At 39.9% G+C, this 19,049-nt stretch overlaps 2 protein-coding genes across 3 annotated transcripts; both read left to right on the forward strand.

The window, feature by feature from the left end:
- The first annotated feature begins 1,292 nt into the window (after positions 1–1,292).
- lgi1b (leucine-rich, glioma inactivated 1b) lies at positions 1,293–7,587 on the forward strand. The gene is made up of 8 exons (XM_017482629.3): positions 1,293–1,839; positions 1,960–2,031; positions 4,897–4,968; positions 5,051–5,122; positions 5,226–5,297; positions 5,413–5,582; positions 5,758–5,922; positions 6,168–7,587. The coding sequence occupies exons 1-8, from the start codon at positions 1,490–1,492 to the stop codon at positions 6,980–6,982; spliced, it is 1,788 nt and encodes a 595-aa protein (XP_017338118.1). The 5' UTR covers positions 1,293–1,489; the 3' UTR covers positions 6,983–7,587.
- Positions 7,588–8,017: 430 nt separating this feature from the next.
- On the forward strand, positions 8,018–18,343 carry slc35g1 (solute carrier family 35 member G1). 2 transcript variants are annotated; one of them, XM_017484428.3, is made up of 3 exons: positions 8,018–8,427; positions 15,078–15,249; positions 16,389–18,343. In XM_017484428.3, exons 1-3 carry the CDS (start codon positions 8,118–8,120, stop codon positions 17,134–17,136), a joined length of 1,230 nt encoding a protein of 409 aa, XP_017339917.1. In that variant the 5' UTR covers positions 8,018–8,117; the 3' UTR covers positions 17,137–18,343. The 2 variants fall into 2 exon arrangements, with proteins under 2 accessions (XP_017339917.1, XP_047015546.1); XM_047159590.2 differs by lacking the exon at positions 8,018–8,427 and adding an exon at positions 10,419–10,601.
- Positions 18,344–19,049: the final 706 nt, after the last annotated feature.

Here is a 19,049-nt window from a genome sequence, read left to right on the forward strand (position 1 = left end):
CTGCCAGTTTGCTCAGCTCAGCCTGTGTTTTGACAGCTAGTACCTGCTCAGAACATGCTGGATTTTCTCCCATGTTATTATAACATATTAGACATATTGTTCTATTTAATGTTATATTCCGGGGTGGATTTAGCACTAGGCAAAGGTAGGCAACTGCTTTGGGCCCCAAGAAGCAATAACCAGCCCAACATGCAAATGATTTATGTTTTTACTTGGTAAATTATGCTAAATAATGTGTGCTATAAATTTTAATATATATTCTTATACTTTGCCTTTGAAGTCACTAAATCTGCCCCTGCTTACATTTATTCTGGTATAATAATCTATAAACCTACATCTGTCCCAGTTATTCCAGCCTCAACTAATGACATTGAGATGAAAGTGATTCAACTTAAATAAATAGGCATCAAATCAATCAATCACATTCTTTCCTAATGAGTTCCTCAAAAATAATTCCACCATATTTTAATCCTTTGAAACCGCTGCACTATGCAATAATGTAATAATCGTCATCATGTTTTGTTGTGTAACATTTATTTGAACATTTATTGGGCCGTTTTGTGCAACATTTAGCTACAATAGGCTATGTATTCTACTGTACAGTAACATATTTGCGTAGAGCTATCAGTTACATGCTTTATATGGGCTGTATACGTTTGTTTCGTATTTACATTGTTTTGTGACAAGGTTGGTAAAAAGAAAATTACTCAGCCCTGCTTTTCACAACATCTATGATCAGTGCATTATTACAGTAGCCTAATATTATTGTTTACACTGGCATACAGTCAACATCAACGATTGTTAAATGGCTCATTACAATTGCTTGCATGACAATTTATCTAAGATGAATTGTAACAGGTCTACAAGCTATACTACTGCTAGTACAACAACAACAACAACAACAACAACATGATGAGTACACACAGCAAAAATCAGCAGTGTTGATTTAACACCCACAGTGTTGAATTTACACCCTACAGTATTTATATAAGTCCATTGGACTCAAATAAACACTCTGGGTGTTAATTCAACACTAGGGATTTTACTGTGTAAGTAGAGCAGTATATATATGATATATATGGTAAAGCCCCTTATTTATTTAGCTATTCTTGTATAATGTTTGACATAAAACACGAGATAATAAAGCTACAAAACCCATCGCGTCCTTTTCTTGGGACTCAGGTGCGTGTTTTTGTCTCATGAATATTCTGATAAGCTTTAATTCCCAGGATGCGCTCGTGCGCAATCGCAAGAAGGGAGCGAGAGAGAGAGAGAGAGAGAGAGAGAGAAGACCATTGGATGAGACCCTGTACACATTTTTATGTATTGTAGGAGCGTCGCCTTGTCGGGGTGGCATGCTCTCTATACAAGGCTGGCACGAGGCTTTATAGGGATTTCTATCCAATAACGGTTCATTTGATTGACGCTATACTCGTTGTGCTGCATTCGATTGAGTGTGTTTGTTTTGAACTGGAAGTCTTGGTCTTGCATGTGCTTTTTTTTTTTGCATGTGTTTATATTCGGGACGAGACGCTTGGGTGCCTTTCTGAGACCGAGGCGCATCCGTATAGTTGTGGGTTTGCTCCGGAGCAGCTCGTGCGCTGAGTGTGTCCGTGTCCCAGGCTCTGAAGTGAACCGGGTCAGAATGGGACACGGCGGCGGGACACTGGGCTTCACTGTGACGCTGCTCTGCGCCGCAGCGCTCTGTCTCTCGGCTGAGAGCCGCAGGGGGAATAAACAGCCCCGCTGCCCCGTGGGATGCACGTGCACCAAAGATAACGCCTTGTGCGAAAACATCAGGACTGTTCCGAACACCTTCCCTCCGGACGTCGTCTCACTGTAAGATCCTCCTTCTGAGATTTTCCTGAATAAATATCGAAATATATAGCTATATATAAAAATGTGTGTGTGTGTGTGTGTGTGTGTGTGTTCATGCACTTTTCCATGTCTCGCCAACAGATCCTTCGTGAAGTCCGGCTTCAGTGAAATCGCCCCAGGAAGCTTCCTCCACACGCCGTCTCTTCAGCTGCTGTGAGATCTGTTATCCTGTTATCCAGTAGACTCGATCCCATCCCAAACCCCTGTGTTTATTCGCCTACTGCTGTTTTAATACTAGTCTAATACAGCAGCACGCAGGCTTGGGCGTCGCCATGGCAACGCAGTGGTTGCGTTCTATTTTGAAGCATGTCTGTGTTGTGTAGTGCGTAGGCTACCCTTTGTGTTCCTGTGTGTCTGTTCTTGATTACTGAGCTGAGCTTGGATCGCAGTGTTAGGCGTGTAAATGTCTGTAAACAAACACTGTCTGTTCCCCTTCAGCAGAACCCTGCAGAAATATTAAAGAGTCCATTAAGCTCCGTATCTAATTACTTAAAACGCTTAAATAGGGTTGCCAGATTGAAGAGTCCAATTAAATCAGGAGCTAGGCGATAGATAGGCGAGCCAGATTGCCATACGGGAAGAACATTGTGGACAGCTGAGTATCATACCCATTTGAACATCCCATTCCTGATTTAGTCCCCGACACACCTTTGCTGTTATAATAACCTCCATTCTTCTGGGGAGGTTTTCCACTAGATTTTGGAAGGTGGCTGTGGGGGTTTGTGCCTGGGGGTCAGGCACTGATGTCGGGAGAGGTGCAGTCGGTGTTCCAGTTCATCCCAAAGGTGTGTAGTGGGATTGAGATCAGGGCTCTGTGCCCTGACCTCATTGTCATGCTGGAACAGGTTTGAGTCTCTTAGTTCCAGTGAGGGGAAATTGCAGCCTAATACTGTGGCATACAGAGACATTCGATCTAATTGTGTACTTCTGATTTTGTGATAACAGTTTGGAAAAGCCCCACATATGGGTGTGATGGTCAGGTGTCCAGAAAACTTTGGCCATATACTGTATATTAACTGTATCAACTGTTTGTCCCTGGTAAAAATCAGCTACACAGTTCCAAAACACAGGCAGAGCTTGTAAAGCTAATAGACCATCTATGGTGGTAAGTGAGAAGTTGGAGAAGGAAACATTTTCTGAACTACCACGACTAATGCAGCACCACCCTGCTGAAAAAAACAACAAACAAACAATAAAAACATCACAGAAATTCTAATGATTTCCACTACAAATACCATTACAAACCATCAGCTAACCATTAAAACCATTACCATTATTGGTCCTTAATGGTATCCACTAGGAAAAAATAAAGACTAGACATCCCACCAATAGAAGGCAACAAATTATCATTACAGTTTCCAGTATAATCATTAAAACCATTGCAAATTCTATGAGGGTTTATATATATTACAAACATTAAAAAAAAAAAAAAAAACATAACAGTAAGGCAATTAGAAAATCTCTAGCATTTACAGATCAGTTGAGCCAAGTAATAATGAAGCTGGAAATAACTCATTTAAGATGGTCTACTAGTTTGACCAGCTCAATCTGTGTTTTGGTCAGACAGAGCTATATTCTCCACCAGTGTTTTTTTTTTTTTTTTGGTTGTTTTTTTGTTTGTTTGTTTTACTTTGTTTGTGCCATTTTATAACTGCTTTAGGGTTCCTGCAAACACACTAATCTATATGGGATAGACTGAACCACATTTGCATAGAAAATCCACAATTTCCTTCAGAAATGTTATGGCAGGAAAGTCTAGTTTCTCAGACTATTTATTCTGCCAATATGAATTACTTCTAACTCTGCCTAGAAACGTATAGACCATAAGAGCTAACCCTTAATTATGGCTTAAAGCAGTCAGTGCCACCATTCTCCATTCTAAATTTTGTATAATTATATAGCTCTACTACCCAAAGACATTTTTTGTCTATCCCAAATGTGATTAAAATACTTCCAGTTAAGAAACACTGCCCAATCTGGCAACACTGCAATGTGCTGTATAAATTATGCAGTGCAGCTGCTCTATTGGCCTTGTCATCTAAATTTTATGGTTTGAAGTCAGTCAGTATTGCTAAAAAGTTTCCTGTTCAGTGCCTAGGACTATATCCTTGCATAAATGAATGCAAGTTCAATGAATGCATCATTTATTTGATTTCTAGAAAAACCTTACAAATTATGACAGCAGGAACATTTGCACAGGCTATTCTAGTCAGAAGTGAATGCCTTAAAATGTTTAATGTTTAAAATGTTTAAGGAAATTGTCCTAAATAATGTTGCTATTCATTCATGTGACATTACTTTTACCTTACATTTAGCATTCAAAAACACCGAGCAGACTACTATTACTTTACTTGCTTTATTAGATCTCTATTACTTTGTCTGTAACGCCTTTTACATTTGGTCTCGAGTGTCATGATTATATCCAGATCCAGACATTATCCAAATAAAAATGAATGAGTAGATGCATCCAAGACACATGTGCAACAGATTTAAATCTGTTTGTTCAAACCACTTCAGGAGGTGGTCTTAGACACATTTTACATACGTGCATATACATTTGATAACCTATATCACTAGCAATAGGTGATGTTTTTAAATGTCAGTAAGTAAGCTGTTAACTTTTTAACAATAAAGGTTGTTAATAAAGGATGAGACTTACAGTATATGAGAGAGAATAAAAGCAAACTCCAAACTCTGGAGCAATACAGGGAAAAGTCACTCGTTTTTACACTTCCTCACATGCGGTTATGTGAAATCTGACGCACTTGTGTGTTTACTTTGACAGCCATTTAGTCATGTGACTACTTGCAACATAACCGTACGTTCTTTATAAATTAAATATTATTGAGAAACGTGTTTATCGATGCCTCAACAACTTCCATAAGATTAAAGTTTGTAATTATACTCTACAGAGACAGAAGATGGAGATTAGTATATTGTTTCATGCCAAAGTGTCATAGGAAAATTAAAACCATCACAAATATATGTGTGACACTAAAATGCTGATTTGGGTTACAGCTTGTTTACAGCCAACACTTTTGACTCTATTGATGAAGATGCGTTTCAGGGCCTGCCACATCTGGAGTACTTGTGAGTTGCATTGCTCTTTATTTCTTTTTAATGTAGTCAAATAAATGGAATAACTGTTATTAAATGTGACACTTGACTGCAGGTTTATTGAAAACAACAAAATCGAGTCCATGTCACCTTTGGCCTTTAGAGGTTTGAAATCTCTCCTTCATCTGTGAGTATATCAGAGCGTAATTTGTTATAGCAGGATAAATGATTAACTCTGTAGAAAGGGTGTGAAAGGTTTAAACATTAATATTGATCTTTTTACTGATCAGGAGTCTTGCCTATAATAACCTTGAGACGTTACCCAAAGATGTTTTCAAGGGGATGGATGCCTTAACAAAAGTGTATGTTTTTGCACATTTCACAAATATAATATCACCTTTTAATGTTCATGACATCAACTTTACGGTAACCAGACCAAGCATGATATTACCTGCAAATATATGTATGTACTACCAGGGATCTTCGAGGGAACATGTTCATCTGTGATTGTAAACTGAAATGGCTAGTTGAGTGGATGCACAACACCAACGCGACAGTGGACCCGATACACTGTAGCGGGCCGCCGCTTTATCAAGGGAGGAAGATCAACGAGCTGATGCCTCAGGCGTTTGACTGTATAACTGCAGGTGAGGTGACAGTCCTCTATAATACTCTTAAATCTGACAAGACTGTTGAGTAATTTTCTGATAACATAATACAAGACGAATCAAGATTGTATAAATCTCCAAAGTCAGGACAAGTATGTGAAACTGCAGTTTTAAATCTGAAATATCCAGCAGCAAAATCATCTTTCTGTTACAGAGTTTGTTTCCAAGAAGACCCTGAAGTTCGAGTCTATCTCAGCGGAGACCTTCACTGTTGGGAACGATCAGTATGCGGTGTTTGCACAGCCTTTTGCGGGAACATGTAGCTTCATGGAATGGGACCACGTCAACATGGAGTTCAGACCTTTTGACAGTATAGAGAGTGAGAGCCAGCTAATATACACAACTCAGAATGTTTGATTAGTTGTGTTCAGTAATGAGATCATTGGAAAATAAAAGTCTGAGTGTAAACAACATTCTTAAAGTCAACTAGTCCATTTCACAGCCACATATAGTATTATTACCTAAAGCTACAGTAGAGATTTTTACCTATGCTGAATGCTACTTGATTTATCACGTCACACCATGATGCTGTATTTAATTGGTGTTATTTCTGTTTCTTCTTAGGTACCTCCACCGTGGTCTGTAAGCCAATGGTGATTGATGACCAGCTTTTCATTATTGTCGCAAAACTGTTTGGGGGCTCACACATTTACAAGCGGGACACATCAGCCCACAAGTTCATCAAGATCCAAGACATTGATATCCTGAAGATCCGCAAGCCCAACGATGTCGAGACGTTCCGCTTGGACGGCGAGTGGTTCTTCGCAATTGCTGACAGCTCCAAAGCAGGCTCCACTACTGTGTACAAGTGGAACGGCAACGGCTTCTACTCACACCAGTCTCTACATCCGTGGCACCGTGACACGGATTTGGAGTATCTGGAGATCGGTGGCAAACCTCATCTGATCCTGTCCAGCAGCTCGCAACGGCCCGTCGTCTATCAGTGGAGCCGGAGCCAGAGGTTTGAGCGGCGCACAGACATCCCTGAGACGGAGGACGTATATGCCGTGAAGCACTTCAGAGCCAGGGGTGAGCTTTATATCTGCCTGACACGCTTCATTGGCGACTCGAAGGTGATGCGGTGGGATGGTGCCATGTTCACCGAGGTGCAAAGTGTGCCATCACGTGGCTCCATGGTCTTCCAGCCTGTGACAGTCGGAAGCTGGCAGTATGCCATCCTGGGCAGCGACTACTCACTCACGCAGGTCTACCAGTGGGACTCCAAGAAGGGCCGCTTTGTGCACTTCCAGGAGCTGAACGTCCAAGCCCCAAGGGCTTTCTCCCTGGTATCCATTGACAACCATGAGCTCCTGCTCGCCTCCAGTTTCAAAGGGAGGACACAGATCTATGAGCACCTCATCATCGATCTGAGTAATTGAAGCAATGCTTGAAGGTTTTTTGCTGAAAGTGCCCGGGGACAGACCGATGGAGACGCGCTTGCTGTCAGGACTCACGTGCGTTATCTAGATGACTAACGATGCTTCCAGATGACCGCCTCTCTAGAGGTTCTTTGTGTCCTCCACCATTGTTGTCATCATCTAGTCTGCACTTTTCAGTTTTGCTCTTTTTAACCCCTCCTCCTCTTAACAAAAGCCATTGTCCATGTATTATCTCCCTCTGAACAAAAGCTAGAGGGACAATAATAAAGAAACACAAAACTGCAAATTAAGTGATTAACTGTTGACACCATAATAGGTTGGCCAGGAAATTGTTGACAGATTTTTTTTTTTTTTTTTTTTTTTTACTGTAGTCTTAAACAGTTTGTAACTTTTATACAAAAAAAACTTAATCTGACTGACAATGTTTTTTACACTAATTATGGTAGTTTGAACAGACAATTTTGTAATCAGGTTAATCATACTGCATTGAATTTAGACGTGATAGTATTTTGTAGGTATGTCATTTTAAACAGAAGGTTTTTAGCCGTGTAATTGTTTGTTCTTTGTCGTTACTGTGTAGAAATAATAAACCACTTTAATATAAATGTGACATCTGTTATTGTATTAAGATGATGGTTTGTATTTATTAAAAATGACCTAAATCATTAAATAGCAAGTTATTCATGACTGTAAGCACGTTTTCGGAAAATGATTAGGAATCACAGTGTCGTTGAGTGTGTCATTATGAGTGGGTAAAAACGCAGGGAAACCACTCGGTTGGCCACCTATATTACAGTCTGGTCCGCCATGTTAAGTGTTCTTCTAAAGCTTAATTTCATTTTATATCTTTAATCCCTCACGTGCTTGCTAGTATGTATGCTAAGTGTGCGTCTCTTAAAACTGCCTTATTAAGCAGCAGCAAAGGTAAACTACTAGTATAATTAGCAGTATAGATTAGTGAGGTAGTGTGTAGAGTGTGCGCGCCCGCTCTCGCTCTCTCCCTCCCTCTAGTGGTAGAACATGGCGTTGCATGTTCACAGCGTGTGCAAGGTTAATCATTTAGCCAACTTCTACTCCTCAGGGAACAGAGTGACGAGGCGAGTCACCGAGATATGAGCACCTGTTGCATCTTGATATGGACGGTTTGAGGAACGGAAAGGGCGGCGATGACGATGATGGCGGACACACGGTTTTCTCGGTTGTCCCCTTCAGGGACGAGGACACGGCATTTCCTAAAGTTGCGGGTGATGCGGAGGGGGAGGAGAAGGACGGAGAAACCCGGCTACGGCGAGGCAGTATCGGAGGACACGAGGAAGAAGGTGATGGCGGTAACGACATGTCACAGGAAAACTCACGCAAATGGACGGAGTGTTTGTGTTTTAAAAAGGGGCACGAGCGCGACCCCGAGCCCGACCCTGAGGAGTCACGCGCCGCAGTTCAGATAGGTAAGTGTGATCCGATCTGACCTCGGGCTGACGTGCACTTCTAAAACTACACTCGGTCACTAAATCTAAAGAAATCTATCCAGAAATGCTAGAGTTTGGAGGTTTTGTTTGTTTTAAACGCGTGTCACAGACTTACAGGAACTTTGTGTGTTGTTCTTTATGAATGACTTCCTTTCGTTTTAAATGGTTGCTAAGACGGTATTTAAAACACACACACAAAGGTTAAACCCCAATTGTTTACATATATTTTCCTCATCTGAACGACGTTAGAGACATGAACATTTATTGTATTAATGTCCTAAAAGAACAAGCCTTGCCGAAACAAAAGTGCAAGATGTATGTCGTCTGAGTTCAGACCCCCTGTACCTTCTTTAATCAGACTGGCCAATCCGAAGCACCCAAGCTTTGCGATGCTGGAGTTTGATTGGCTGGCGCTGAGTGCATGGAGTTCTGAAGAGGCGGGACATGTCAGGACTGTCACTCTAACTTTCAAGTCTACATCACAAACATATGCACTTTCATAACGCGACTAAAACCGGAATACTCCACACGATTAATACGATTTGTGTTTACTTCCAGTATGACTTTAGTCTGATTAAGGTCAGCAGAAATCGCTGATTACATGATAGATTATCATTGTCAGATCAGAGTATTGTCTGATTCAGGTTAATATCAGATTATTGTTGTCCTGAATACTAATAATATATACTAATAATACTAATAATTAGTTCTGAATATTCTGATATGAACCCGATTAAGCCGATACTCTGATTAAGAAACTACCATGTACACAGCAATTGTTGATGACCTTAATACGGCTAAAGTGACCTGGAATAAAGTTGGTTTGATGTTGGACGTTCGATATTCGCAGATATGCGGAAATTAAGGGACCGTCTCTAAAGTTACATACGACATTGTTAAACACGATTCTAACTTCAATAGCATTTGAAGGGAATGACTTACAGTCATATAACCAACTGTAAAGTGTTCATCTAGGTGTCAGGTATGAAGCACCCCTTTTAGATATTTATTAAAATAAGCTATTAAATCATATAATCATGTAAAACTCATCTAAATCACAATATTGTCTTATTCAGAATAAGATCAATAATTAGATTATTGCTGTCCATGTAAACGTAGTCAATTGAGAAACCATTCAAATTATGTTGTAATGAGAATTATAATCGTATAAATATAATCAGCGCTGCTGAATTGTCTAATCTGTTTTGTCAGAAGTTATTGAGGTGTTCATTTTCTGTACCTCTGAGAGTAGTGCTGGCTCGAAGTCAGATCCTAGGTTTTGTTGTATTAATGCGCTGGTACGAATAACTCATAGTTTCCATAGTAACAGGAGTTTATGTGGCCACATAAAAAGTGTTTTTGATGAACAGATTGTAATTTTCAATCTTGTAACGAGACGTTTAACACTTAGGGTAACATTTACTCATCTATAACAAGCTGGTTTTTACTTTTTTGTCACTTCAGGACGTGCTATTATTGGAAAAGAATCAAGTTCGCATCACATCACATTAAGACTTTGATCAGCTTGTCATTGAGTAGTATCAAGATTACAAACAGTAAAATAACTGATTAAACCAGTTATGATCTACTGAAGTACCATCTACTGTTAGTTAACACTGCACAGAACTAGTTGGTTTTACCACTGTACATTATTCATTTCTGCTGGGTAAAACCCCCAACAGAAATTCTAGTGGATTCCACTACAAATACCATTACAAACCATCAGCTAACCATTAAAACAATTACCATTATTGGTCCTTAATGGTATCCAATAGACTTAACATGCCACCAATAGAAGGCAACAAATTACCAGTAGAGCCCCACAAGGACCATTACAGTTTTCATTAAAACCAACACAATTTTTATTATAACCATTAAAACCATTACACATTCTATGTGGGTTTCTGTTTTTTTTTTTTGTTTTTTTTCTGGTTTAGTGAAGAGCGGGTAAAATGACTCATCATTCTTCTTTGAGGGGAAATTGATTAAAAATCATTCCTGCAACCAGCCGAGTGAGTAGTGACTGTGTTATCTCCTGACCATAATGTCGCAAGGGATCGCAAGATCACCAGGAGTAGCGCAACATCTGGGCATTCTTGTGGACTGTCCCAAAAAGTTTGCTTCAACACCCTCGCAGCCATGTGCAGTATACGGTAATAACAGAAATCAGTTTTCCACGTTTTCACACAAGTAGTACAGACAGTTATAAAAATATACCAATATATAAATAAATAAACAAATAAATAAACAAGGCCTATATAGTGACATTGACACGTTGTTTGTGTGGTTGTTTGCAGTAACTATATTCTAAATGGCGTTTCATTTAATCACTCAACAGTAAAAAAAGAAAAAAAGAAAAAATGTAAACAGTTAATGTAATTTGTTTTTGATTTTCTTATTGATGGGGAATTTTATTGAGTCTTGTTCAAGTAAATGCTCTAGATTGAGAAGTTCATGTATGTGTGTGTGTGAGAGAGAGACACACACACACATTAGCGTAATTTATTTGAGGTTAATTGTGGCTTTATAATATCCAGTAAATGTGACTAAAGAGCAACTCCAGTGAAATGTAATGAAAAATATAAGAAAAATCGATTCTTGATTTTGATATTTTGACCTTAAACTAAAGTAATTTTCCGTTACTAGAGTATTTTACAAAAAAGTTCAAAGACTCTCATCCAGAGTGCAGAGCTTATTTATTCCCACGCTGTAGACTATAATTATGTTGTTTTTTGTTGTTTTAAAATCCTGTTTATACAACGGTAGTGGAAAATTACAAAGTAACTGGTTTATTTGTGTTAAAACATGCATTTATTGCAAAGCTGCTGCACATACAACGTGGACGTGGACTCTGAACCGCTTACGGCTGGTTTCTGTTTGGGGTTGTTTTTTTTTTTGTTTTTTTTTGTATGGGTTTATTTTATTTTCCTGATTGCAGAGGGCAGAACCAGGAATTAGTATTAGCTTCTCCTTCAAACACATTTAACATCACCTGAAGTTCAGTGCCAAACAACGAAAATGAAGAAATGGAGCCGTCACCGTTCGACATTGTGCAGATCAAGCTTTTCAGTTGGCACTGCCCACAGCTCATTCACACCGGTCTTCATTTAGGTGCTTTCTCACTATGAGAAAACTATGAGAAACACTACAAGGTGTCCCAAAGTTCTCCGTACTTAGGGGACTACAGTATGCATGCCAGCACCATGTCGGCTGTGCCTTCATAAGTGGATGTTTGTGGAGGTTCACTTCTCGGTTGGTCCGCAACCCTCCCAGTCTTTCAGAATTTGTGAATACATTTGGCAGCGGTGTCATGTGTGTGATGTGTAGCGGTCGACTGATCGGTTTTTCCAATGAATCAGCACTGATAACCGATTATACCCACCAATTAGTTTTTCCTGGTTGCGTCTGTTGTGGGATCGGAGTTGTGCCTGTTTTGTGTTTTTTGATTCATTTAGGATATCTTTATTTTTATTTGTTATGTGGAGTCTTACTTTTTGGTTTAGTTTGGATGTACAGTATGTCACAAAAGTGAGTACACCCCTCACATGTTTGTAAATATTTGATTATATCTTTTCATGTGACAACATGTTGGCATTCATGGTTCCCTCAATGAATAGACGTATGAGTGCTGCCAGCATTGCTGCAGAGGTTGAAGGGGTGGGGGGTCAGCCTGTCAGTGCTCAGACCATATGCCGCACACTGCATCAGATTGGTCTGCATGGCTTTCATCCCAGAAGGAAGCCTCTTCTAAAGATGATGCACAAGAAAGTCCGCAAACAGTTTGCTGAAGACAAGCAGACTAAGGACATGGATTATGAGACCAAGATAAACTTATTTGGTTCAGATGGTGTCAAGTGTGTTTGGTGGCAACCAGGTGAGGAGTACAAACACAAGTGTGTCTTGCCTACAGTCAAGCATGGTGGTGGAGGTGTCATAATCTGGGGCTGCATGAGTGCTGAGAGCACTGGGGAGCTACAGTTTATTGAGGGAACCATGAATGCCAACATGTACTGTGACACACTGAAGCAGAGCATGATCAGTATGCAGTATTCCAGCATGATAACGGCCCCAAACACACCTCCAAGACGACCACTGCCTTGCTAAAGAAGCTGAGAGTAAAGGTGATGGACTGGCCAAACATGTCTCCAGACCGAAACCCTATTGAGCATCTGTGGGGCATCCTCAAACAGAAGGTGGAGGAGCACAAGGTCTCTAACATCCACCAGCTCCGTGATGTGGTCATGGAGGAGTGGAAGAGGACTCCAGGGGTAACCTGTGAAGCTCTGGTGAACTCCATGCCCAAGAGGGTTAAGGCAGTGCTGTAAAATAATGGTGCCACACAAAATATTGACACTTTGGGCCCAATTTGGACATTTTCACTCAGGGGTGTACTCACTTTTGTTGCCAGCGGTTTAGACATTAATGGCTGTGTGTTGAGTTATTTTGAGGGGACAGCAAATTTACACTGTTACACAAGCTGTACACTCACCACTTTACATTGTAGCAAAGTGCTTGAAGATAATGTGAGGCCATCTGTCTGAAAGTTGAAGTTGTACAGAAAATGGGCCTTTCAACAGGACAGTGCTGATAAGCACCCTAGCACATCCACCAAGGAATGGATCAAAAAGAAAAGCCCTGATTTGAATCCAATTGAAAAGTTGTGAGGGGATTTGAAATGGGCAGTACATGCAAGAAAACCCTCAAACATCTTGTCACTGAAAGAATATTGCATGGAAGAGTGGTCAAATATCCCAGCAAGCCTGGTGGACAATTATGTAAAATGCCTACAAGAAGCTATTTCGTTAAAGGGGACAATATTAGCTTCTGAGGCCAAGGGTGTACTTACTTTTTCCACAGAAGAATATCACATCCAGACAACACAGCCAAAGGCCTTTTGCCATTAAGCTTTGCCAGGGCACAAAAGCAACAGGGTTTATAAAGTCATAATCACCTCACAGGAATTAAAGATCTTGTCTATTGAGAATATTGAGAATATCATAATACACATAACCTGTCCATGTAGCTTCTACTGGCAAATAATTAGCATGGAGTGGTTTTCTGTGGGTTGCCCCATGAGTACATAAGATCATTCAGTGACACAGGTGGTGTTTGAATATGGGGACATGTGACAATAGGCCACAGGAGTGGGCTTTTAATATGAGAAACAGTTTGTTTTTACCCTTACAGTGAACATCCAAATGGTGAAAATTCCTGTGGCTATCATTTTGTAAAAAGTACTATTGTCATCACAGATTTTCTGGGATTCCCCTTCGGGTTAGGCTAACAGTATGAAGACACTGTTCCATTTGAAGGGTATTGTGGATTTCTCTGTAAATACTTATTTGTCAAATTTATATACACTATACATGTCATCAGCAAGACGTGCTCTTTTTTCCCCCTCATACAACTATATATTAATCTGTAATTCACAGCCATTATCACAGAAACCAGGGTAAGAATGATCAGGCCAGAGCTAGGCAGGGTAAACAGGTTTTAAACATGGCTTCATTCCAGCAGCTCATTATGTGTAGTATGACTTTGCAGTTTCCACATGGCGGTGTTTTATAGCATTTGATACGATGAGGGAAAAGTTTTAAATTATTTAAATGTTTGATCTAAAGGTTGCTGATATACCATCAGACTGGTATACTCTAGCAGTCCTTAAATAAATTATTGAATGTTCTTGCCATAGTGATGGTGTTTTTTTGTTGTTGATGATGTTTTTTTTTGTTTGTTTGTTTTTTTACTTTTCATATTATCTAATATTGATATTATTATTATTATTATTATTATTATTATTATTATTATTATTATCTTTACAAATGTTACTGTGAAGATACTGTGATATACAGAAACTCATGAGATTAAGTTATATAATTATACAATGAGATATTCATGCTAGACCATCCCTATAAGGAAACTCGATTTAACCAGTCAAGTATTTCCTTATAGTAATTTCCTGTAGAACTGATGCAAGAGTCAGTTCAGGAAACGCTGCCCATTTCTCTGTTTTGAAGTACTGCCATGGCCTTGGGATCTACAGTCCCAGGATATTTTCCAGACCCCATTTGAGGTCACTGTAGTTGATACAGTTTGGTGTGTGTCCAATCTAGGCTTTCCCATGACCTGATCCTCAGAAGTGGTGCACTCACCCAATCACCCAACAGGTAGCCAAGTGAACCAGGCTGGTTTTTTATTTCTTCAGAAATCATGAGATCAGCAAAACTTGATACGTCCACATGCTGATTCACACACCTCTATTCTTTCCTACTTCTGCATTCAGTTCATGGCGTACAAAGCCATGTCCCACAGTGAAGTCCTTGCATCACATATCCTCATGATCCCAGCGATCATTTTATTGATAGTTGGCCAAGTAGAAAACAATTCAAGGGTATGTTCTATAATGGAAAAATAATTCATCCGCTAATATTAATCATGACACTACTGATAGACCCGTAATAGTTTTGTGTTTCATCATTTCAAGAATTTTTGCTTTGTATTCCTTCACTGGTTTCAGTTGTATTGAAAGAAATGTTGAAGAAATGGAATTCTCTTCAAGGATGATGCTCACTGTTTATTTGAATTGAACAGAATAGGTTTTGATTCTTTACGTTTCTGTTTTCCATCAGAGAAGAAAGCATGCTCTGGCCTGGGTCTCATCTACACCCTCCTGGCCTCAGTCTTCTTTTCAGTTGCTGCTCTTCTCGTGAAGAAAATCAACGGGCTTCACGCGGTGGAAATCAGTGCAATCCGCTGCTTTTTCCAGATGCTGTTTGTCATGCCAGCCATGATCTACTTCAAGTAAGTTCCAGTCCAAGTCAGTGTGGATCAGCAACGTGACTAGTATTAGTCACTGAAAATTAGTACAATAGTGAATTCTGACCATACATTCACACCATAATAACAATTTACACCGGTCATCCTGTTCAAAAGTTTACAACCCCTCATCCCCTGGCTCTTAAAGTGGTATGTTGCCTTCTTGAGTATCAGTGAATGTGTGCACCTTTTGTAATAGTCATGTACGAGTCCCTCAGTTGTCCCCAGTGTGAAAAGATGGATCTCATCATCGTATATACGCTGTTAGAAAGGGGTGAAATGTGCAGAAGATGCTGGAAAAGTAAAGAATGTGCAGGACCTGGAGGATTTTTCTGAAGAACAGTGGGTGGTTTAACTGCTCAGGACAAACAGGGGACTCATGAAGAACTCTCACAGAACATAAACACAGTCGTTGATCATCCAGGTAACGACACACGGTATTAAGAATCAAGCGTGTGTAAACTTAAACGGGTTCATTTTTGTCTGCTTTTTAAAAGTCAGACCGTATATGGGAACCTCTTGTAGGTTAGGAATGAAATGTGGAGAGGGGAACTTAAGAAACTTAAGGAACTTATGAATATGCTTGTTGCTTTGGTGCTAGCAGTTTTTACAGCTATAACACTCCAGTAAGAGTGCAGTCTTACTGAATATCAGCTCGGCTGTGATTTGGCCGGCTTGCAGGCCAACTGTCGTAAGTAATCACAGCCGTGCCGATATTCAGCATAACTGTACTCTTGCTTGTGCGATACTGTTTTCCTGCATCAGTTCTATAAACAAGAAATTAATATTGAATAAGTGATATTTCGGATGTGATGCAGCCAAATGTTCTGTTTATATTTGCTCTGCCAGTGGATATGGATTCTAAAGAAGCCTCACTCACTTTATAGCATGCTGGGTAACTGGCTAGCTAGCTCACGTTGATTTGTATATTCTTCTTAAAGGTGCTTCTGGCATAAGAGTGTATTAACAATTTCGAACTAGGAAGTGGAATTTTACGTGGCGAACACATACGAGCGGAGTGATTCTCACAGTGAAACTTCCCAGAGCAGTTAGAGGAAGTATAGGCACTCTTGGAACGCCGCTCAACCAACTCTTATAATCTCTATAAAATCACTTTGTTGCAGAATTGGTTTCCTGGGTCCCCGAGGTATGCGGGTGTACCTGTTTCTGCGAGGTTTCCTGGGTTCCAACGCTATGATCCTGCTGTACTACGCCGTGCTTCAGATGCCCCTGGCTGATGCCACGGTCATTACCTTCAGCAACCCTGTCTTCACATCCTTGCTGGCCTGGATCTTCCTCAAGGAGCGCTGCTCTGTCTGGGATGTCATATTCACCATCTCCACCCTCACCGGAGTTGTCCTCATAGCGAGGCCGCCCTTCCTCTTCGGGGGTGAGATCTCAGACATTGAGAACAACTACGACAACCACTTAAAGGGCACCGTAGCTGCCTTCGTAAGCGCCGTTGCGGTAGCATGCACGATGGTCATCTTGAGAAAGATGGGCAAGAATGTGCATTACTACCTCGCTGTGTGGTATTATGCTGTCCTGGGTTTCATAGAGTGTGTCGTGGTGTTGTTCATCATAGATGAGTGGAAAATGCCATCGTGCGGCTGGGACAGGTGGATCATGATGTCCATTGGGGTCCTGGGTATTGCTGGCCAGATATTCCTTACCAAAGCACTGCAGGTGGAGAAGGCCGGCCCGGTGGCACTCATGAGGACCACGGACGTGGTGTTGGCCTTCGTACTGCAATTCCTCTTCCTCAATCGCAAGCCGACATGGTGGAGCCTCGGCGGAGCGCTGTGCGTGATTAGCAGCACCACCGGCGTGGCGATCAGAAAGTGGTACAACAGTACTAGGCATAACAGCTGAGTACCAGGCAAAAAAATCCTCAGTACATAGAGTTGACATTTTATTGTGTACACCTTTCTAGTAGGTGAATAATAAATGGTCTGCAATTATAACGGCGCCTTCTATCCTTAGTGATTCATCCATTCACACACTCACATTCGCACACCAATGGCAGCAGTGCTGCTCTGCAAGGCAGTAGGCAACAAAAGTGTATTTTCCATACACGCCGAGTTCATTAGTCGGTTTATTATTTACTCCTAGGTGTACGCAACAAACTGGCAACTCTGTACATTGTCCTACTCTGATCGAGTATTCTAAGTGAGATTTTTTGTAGCTGAGATATTCTGTACCAGTTTGTTTGGTAATTGTTATACCAAAGATCCTGGACTTTACCTACAGTACATTTAGAAAATTACTTTACATTTTATACATTACAATAGAATTTGCTACTGTAACTTTTATATATCATTACAACCTCTTTATCATGTTTATCAGCTTCATAGAATTAACGTTCTATTTAGGTATACTTTATGTATATTTATTTTTCTAAATTAAACAAGAACGTATATTTATAGAGATGTATTATTATAGACTGCTGGTCAGAAGATTATTCTGAAGTGCTTCTGCACTCGACCCCTGAAGCGGAATTTTTTTTGAAATAAGAAAACTGCCATGAAATATCATGGACACACCTGCTGTATCTTATTAGTTTTTAATTGAGCAAATATGATATTCTAACTTGTACGAGTTTGACTCGATGTTATCAAGCACTTAAACCTTGTCCCAGTTTAGTCTAGGACAACTTACTGCACAAATGTTAACAAGATGAATATTGATTTATGCTTTTATTTATTAATTTATTGAAGCATATTGCACACAAATTTCACAAAAACAAAATCATGCAATGTTATTGATTGCTAATGTGACATGTTTTTACCCCCATTTGCAGTTCGTTCCAATTAATAACATTTGAACCTTTTTTTTTATTTTTGTAATTTTTTTAATGAATTCGATTGTAAGAAAAGCTTACCATGTGTAACATGGAAGCACTGACTGAGTCAGGGTAAAATCAAAAGCACTCACTGATTGTTTAGGGTAATTCTTATGTTGCCTTAAAACTTCGCCATGATGCAATATCTGTTCAAATCCATCCATAAAATAGTCCATCCGTTGGTCATTTATTTGACTTTGAGTTGTCAGTTTAAATAAAGTCTGCTATTGATTTTAATCCATATGTGTGTGTGTGTGTGTGTGTGTGTGTGTGTGTGTGTTTTCATTCTTCACGAAGTACTACTAAATGTTAAATGATCAGTTGTTTTACACATATAGCAATAGTCACAAAACAGCATTATTAGCCAAAAATAATAGACATCTAAAAGTTTAGTTTCGTTAAACAGAAACGGGAGGTATAACCTTATGTTGTATGCTTTAGTCACGTGCACAGCTGTCTTTAGTTCAAATGATGTGGTATTAACATGCCGGCTGATACACGGATTTACACCACAGCACTGTTTAAATGTCAAATGTGATTGATTTGCACATTAATACATTAATTAATACATTACAGCTAGACAATAGTGCTGGCTGTAAGATTTACAGTACATTAATGTGCTCATTCGAATATGTTATCAGTTCCTCCAGGATTTAGCAATTTTGAGATCACAGAAATGAACGCAAAATAGAGCAAAGTCTGCAATGTTCGGATGGGCTTGCGATTTAAAAAAAACATTTTTTCAAAATTACAGCAGGTTTTCTGGAGATTTGGGCCAAGACGCGTCACGTGACATCGCAGCGCACATACAGGCAAAACCTTCTTTGATTCATACGAGTACAGCTAAAACAGCTCATGTTCTCATGAACAAACATCACTGGTATACTCTAGCAGTCCTTAACTAAATTATTAGTTATATGCAAAACTATTTAGTATAATTGCG

This window comes from Ictalurus punctatus, chromosome 13, assembly GCF_001660625.3.
Source record: "Ictalurus punctatus breed USDA103 chromosome 13, Coco_2.0, whole genome shotgun sequence".
Lineage (NCBI taxonomy): Eukaryota > Metazoa > Chordata > Actinopteri > Siluriformes > Ictaluridae > Ictalurus > Ictalurus punctatus.